This window comes from Kryptolebias marmoratus, linkage group LG12 (genome assembly GCF_001649575.2).
Source record: "Kryptolebias marmoratus isolate JLee-2015 linkage group LG12, ASM164957v2, whole genome shotgun sequence".
Taxonomy (NCBI): domain Eukaryota; kingdom Metazoa; phylum Chordata; class Actinopteri; order Cyprinodontiformes; family Rivulidae; genus Kryptolebias; species Kryptolebias marmoratus.
The window spans coordinates 1,097,087-1,102,303 of record NC_051441.1 but is presented as its reverse complement, the minus strand read 5'-3'; the positions used below and the strand labels follow the sequence as shown (position 1 = coordinate 1,102,303).

At 44.1% G+C, this 5,217-nt stretch overlaps 2 protein-coding genes across 3 annotated transcripts in view; one reads left to right on the top strand and one right to left on the bottom strand.

The window, feature by feature from the left end:
* Positions 1 to 1,658, top strand: part of jmjd8 (jumonji domain containing 8) — a 5,242-nt gene extending 3,584 nt beyond the window's left edge. For both annotated transcript variants that reach the window (XM_025008663.2, XM_017428498.3), the window contains 3 exons: positions 147 to 214; positions 380 to 514; positions 870 to 1,658. In XM_025008663.2, coding sequence (XP_024864431.1) covers positions 147 to 214; positions 380 to 514; positions 870 to 950 — 284 coding nt within the window. In that variant the 3' untranslated portion in view covers positions 951 to 1,658. The remainder of the gene's footprint in view (positions 1 to 146; positions 215 to 379; positions 515 to 869) is intronic.
* The window catches only part of LOC108243218 (tryptase), a 6,292-nt gene continuing 2,106 nt past the window's right edge, over positions 1,032 to 5,217 (bottom strand). Inside the window, exons 3-6 of the mRNA XM_017428507.3 lie at positions 4,623 to 4,794; positions 4,147 to 4,415; positions 2,373 to 2,512; positions 1,032 to 2,302 (exon numbers count right to left, since the gene is read on the bottom strand). Of these exons, the coding sequence (XP_017283996.1) occupies positions 2,033 to 2,302; positions 2,373 to 2,512; positions 4,147 to 4,415; positions 4,623 to 4,794 (851 nt within the window). The 3' untranslated portion in view covers positions 1,032 to 2,032. The remainder of the gene's footprint in view (positions 2,303 to 2,372; positions 2,513 to 4,146; positions 4,416 to 4,622; positions 4,795 to 5,217) is intronic.

Sequence of the window (5,217 nt, the reverse complement as noted above, 5' to 3'; positions counted from 1 at the left end):
GGAGCGAGGGGCGGGGAACGAGGGGCCGGGAGCGAGGGGCCGGGAGCGAGGGGCGGGGAACGAGGAGCGGGGAGCGAGGGAGCTGTCACCAATCATCACAGAATGATTGCATCGTGGTCTTATCGGTATCGTATCGTCTTCCTCAGGTCCTGGAACAGGAGTCCCCTTCCACTGGCACGGTCCTGGATACTCCGAGGTCATCTATGGAAGGAAGGTAAAAGTCCGAACCAGATTTGTTTGTTTGTTTGTTTTCCTGTTGCTGTAGACAGCAGCAGCAGCCAATCACCTTCCAGGAGCTTCACGTCAAGTTAGTTGGACAAAGACTAGTTTGATCTGGTTTAAACTCCCCGTCAGACGTCCTCCTTCCTTCTTCACGCAGCGCTGGTTCCTCTTCCCGCCTGATCATGAGCCTCACTTCCACCCGAACCGGACCACCCTGTCCTGGGTCACCGAAACGTACCCGAACCTCCCGGAGGACGAGGCTCCGCTGGAGTGCACGATCCGACCCGGAGAGGTGAGACGAGCCGACCGGAGGCCAAACCAGAGTTAAATTCACATTTTGTTTGAGTTTCAGACCTAGATGTTTTTTTATTTTTTTTATTTGGGATTAATGCAGATTATCTTTCAGATTAGCTCTCCATGTTTTTATTTGTCTGCAAACATTGTTTATATATCACAACATTCAGCTGATGGCTGCCGAGATGTTTTTATATTTTTAGTTAGGGTTTAGTTAGCCTTTTACTACTAATAGCTTTTAGCTAGCCTTTTGCTGCTTTTAAGACTCGGTTTCAGCTGCTTCAGTGAATTTAAGATCAGTTTTTCCGTCTCTCAGGGGTAAATTAAATCAATTTTCCGTGTTTTCCCGTCAGGTTTTGTATTTTCCTGACCGCTGGTGGCACGCCACCCTCAACCTGGACCTCAGCGTTTTTATCTCCACCTTCCTGGGCTGAGCGCCGTCTTTAGAACCGATTCGAGCTCCAGGATCCACTTCTCTGCAGGGGAACAACCAGCTGGGATTTTTCCTTTCATTCTGAGTCATTCCAGGAATTTTAAACTGATTTTAATGCCGCTTTTTAATATAAATCTAATCTAATTCTGGACCAAAGAATTAATGCAGAAACTGAAAAAAAGAGTTTTGGGAAACAGTTTTGTTTTAAACTGATAGAAAGTTTATGACTCTAAAACAAATTAATGTTTATTTTTCTACTTTTATTTAGTTTAACTGAAGCTTAGACCTCATACAAATTAAAGTTTTTGCACTTAAGATGCTAAATGCATGAAAGTTTTATGACCAAAGACCAGATTTTATATTATTTTAATAATAAGGAGATCAGATCTCTGTAGGATTTTAGAGCACTTCAATAATTGCACTTGTTTTTACCCCCACAGGAAGAGTAGATGGTTCAGTCCAAACAGAGAAAAATAAAAAGCTAAAATAGTTTATTTCACCTTAAAACGTCTGAAGCAACAAGCAAAATTACAGATTTTAAGATTTAATAATAGAAGTTTTTATGTGCTTTCTAACTGTGGAGACTTTCAGAGCGTTTATTTTTTAAAAATGTATCAATATAAATCTGTTTATCATAATTCAGGAATCCTGCAAAACCTTGAAAAGTCTTAAAGTTGGTTTTAGTTTAAATAAACTGAAAACAATTAAATTGATGTGTTCCAACGTTTTTATTTTTCCTATTTAAAAGTGTAACATAACATAATTTCTTTGTAAGTAAATTTGCTCAAACTGTTATTTTTTTTGCCACTTTATGGTTCATCATCAACATAAACGTGTAAATTTGTAGAGTTTATCCTCGGCGCATCATTTAAAGACAGAATGAAGAAACAGATTTATTTCAGGATCATTTTAATGTGTTTTAGAAGTTAAAATCTGTCTGTTTTTAAAAGTTTTTTTTCTTGCGTTTATGAACAACAATAAATTAGAAAAAGGAAATAAGAAAAGTAAATATTTGGCTTTGAGTTTTTCTCAGAGTGAACATTGTCTCCACAGAGATTTGGACTCGTTTGTCCCTCTGACTGATTACACGTCCTCTGAGAGGACAGACAGGAAGGACAGCAGCAGAGGGACCAACGGGGACACGCAGTGAAACGTTCTGGTCGAAGAGCTGTAGAAGGTGATGTAGCCCGGCTGCTCGGCGCCGACGTGGCGGTTGATCCAGTTCTGGTACTGTGACACTCGGGTGTAAACTCCCGGGAACTTTGGGTAACCGCAGCCGGTGGCAAAGCTCACCACGCCTGCCTGGACCCACCTGGTGGCGTTTAACGTCACCAACGGGCCGCCGAAGTCCTTCTGCACGCATCAGACAAGTCGGTTAGCAAGCAGGAAACCAGAACACGGGTCCGAACAGAACCAAGCTCACCTGGCAGAAGCCCTTTCCTCTGAAATTCGGTCCGGCACACATCATGTTGGTTGTGACGGAAGGGTAGGCGCCTCGACACTTGATGTTGGACACGACGGGGACGTTCACCTCCTGCAGCCTCTGAGGGGACGGAAGATAAGCTGGAGGACAAAACAAACCCCTGAATGAAGATTAGCATCAAACTGTCGGATTCAAACAGATTTCCAAGCACAGATTACAGAAAAATACCTTTCAGTCACCGATTTGTTGCAAGACGGCTCGAGAACTAGCTTCATTTACAATAAGCTGGGGTAGAAAATGCAAATCAAAATGTTGGCTTTCATGGAGCACGTCCAAGCTGGACATCTGGACTCTTCTGAGATGGACCATCACACTGGAAACCTGGATCAGGATTCCAGATCTTTGTTGGGAGAAATGGACCAAACAGGTAAAAGGAGCATCCAGGCTGTCAGCAGCAAAAGCCCGGTTCTGTGGTGGTCTGGGTTTGGAAGCTCCAAGTACAAATGCACAACCACATGAATGAAGAAGAAGACTTCTGAAGGAATGACTAAATTAATAAAACGACTATAACAAAAAGCTCAAAGAACATTGTGTCCAGTGGGAAGCATGGTGGTGGTAGCATCATGTTCTGGAGCTGGTGGCCACACGAGGAAGACCATGCTGTTGTAGGTATGATTGTAAGCAGGAAAAGTAAAGTCTGATCTGGATGATACTGAGTGTTTCTGCACAGAGTTCTGCCAAAGCTGAAGTTCCAGGAAATAGTGGTTCTAACGAGGCGACCGAAAGCAGAAGAGTGGCCGCATTCATGGATATATTTGGATCCAGATCTTATCCAGAGGGTCCCGCCCAGGTCAGTCTGTCCCGGGACATCGAACAAAACATCTCTGAATGCCATGTTCTGTGTTGGAGTATGTATGGGACGAGTTGTTTAACGAACGAGATGAGATGTCAAAGCTACATCAGTTTAAAGTACAAATAATACTCTGATTGTTGCATGTTCACTGGTTGAGGCTGTCCGTTGCTTTTGTGTCACGAAAATCTCAGTTTCTGTCATGTTTGAGTGTTTGTTTGTTAAATGTATCTCAAGGAAGTCCTCCCTTCTACAACAAGTCTAAAAACCTGGTTCTGTGACGGTCTGGGTTTGGATCAGGGTTCTGATGGAAACATTAATGCAGAAAAGTCCAGGACCACCTATAACCACATTCTGCCCACCTTCCGGAGGCTGAAGAAGAGGAGACAGGTTCTGGACCAGCCCGATTGCTGTCCTGACCCAATGTCCCCATTATCTATCTATTCATCCTTTTTCTTTCACCCTTTTTCCATGTTGGGTCACGAGGGAGCTGCTTCCTGTCTCCAGAGGTCCCTGTGTGAGAGGTGGGGGACACCCTGGACTCGTCTCCAGTCCACCACAAAACTTTACTGTCCCCAGTAGTGAAACCAAAGATGTGACAAGGACGAACCTGTCCTGTAAATAAGGCCTGAAACTCTTCATCTCTTTGTCTCCTCATCATCAGAAAATCTAAGTGTTGAAGGAATGGACCATTAGACTGAAAAACTGACACTTGAATGCAGGAATGGACTGAAATACGAGCTTTTTGTGCTTAAAAAAAGTTAGAAACTTTTTTCATTAAGTTTGAGTTCTTCACCTGCAGTCATGCATTTATTTTAGTTTGTTTTGTTTATGAAAACTGAAGTACACCCAGAGCGGAGTGACAGAGAACCTTTTAAAACTTCTGTTGAACTGTAAGTGATGGCTCTGTGGTTGGATCCTCACCGTGGGTCTGGATGTCCCCCCAGCCCGTGACCCAGCACCTCAGCCCGCCTGGGAAGAAGCTCTGCTCCGCAGCCAAACAAACAGGTCGGATGTGATCTGTGAAGTTCACAGGAGAGGACAACTGCAGCAGGGCGATGTCGTTTTCCTTCGTCTTTTCATCGTAGTTCGAATGTTTGATGATGACCGACACAGACCGGGTCACCTCGTCAGGATTCGGACCCTCCTGGGTGTCCCGTCCAAGATAAACCCTCACATCTGAAAGGCTGTTACTGAAAACCAAACCGCAGCACTGTTACTTTCACTCAGCTGCAAAACTAAAATCATTACCCCAAAAAACTGGGTTTCCATCTTTATCTGATTCAGGATTCAATTCTAACTGAATTCTTTTCCATCACAGAAAAAATCAGACGTCAGAGAGATTTTTGAGCAGATTTTAGTGTCTAAATCACAAGAGGACGTTACCTGTCAGCGTTTACCTGGTGAAGCACTGAGCAGCAGTCAGAACCCACTGGTTGTTGATCAGAGAGCCTCCGCAGAGCGTCGTCTGGATGTGGAGGCTGACCTGCCAGGGCCACGAGCCGGCAGGAGCATCCTGACCGCCAATTATCCTCGACTCACTGTTTGTGTTCAGGGGGGCCGTGCCGCACACTGCAGGTAAACAAACACACTGCAGGTAAACAAACACACTGCAGGTCAACGAACACACTGGAGGTAAACAAACACACTGCAGGTAAAAAAACACTGCATGTCAACAAACACACTGCAGGAAAAACAAACACACTGCAGGAAAAACAAACACACTGCAGGTCAACAAACACACTGCAGGTAAACAAACACACTGCAGGTAAATGAACACACTGCAGGTCAACAAACACACTGCATGTCAACAAACACACTGCAGGTAAAAAAACACTGCATGTCAACAAACACACTGCAGGAAAAACAAACACACTGCATGTCAACAAACACACTGCAGGAAAAACAAACACACTTCAGGTAAACAAACATACTGCATGTCAACAAACACACTGCAGGTAAACAAACACACTGCAGGTAAACAAACACACTGCA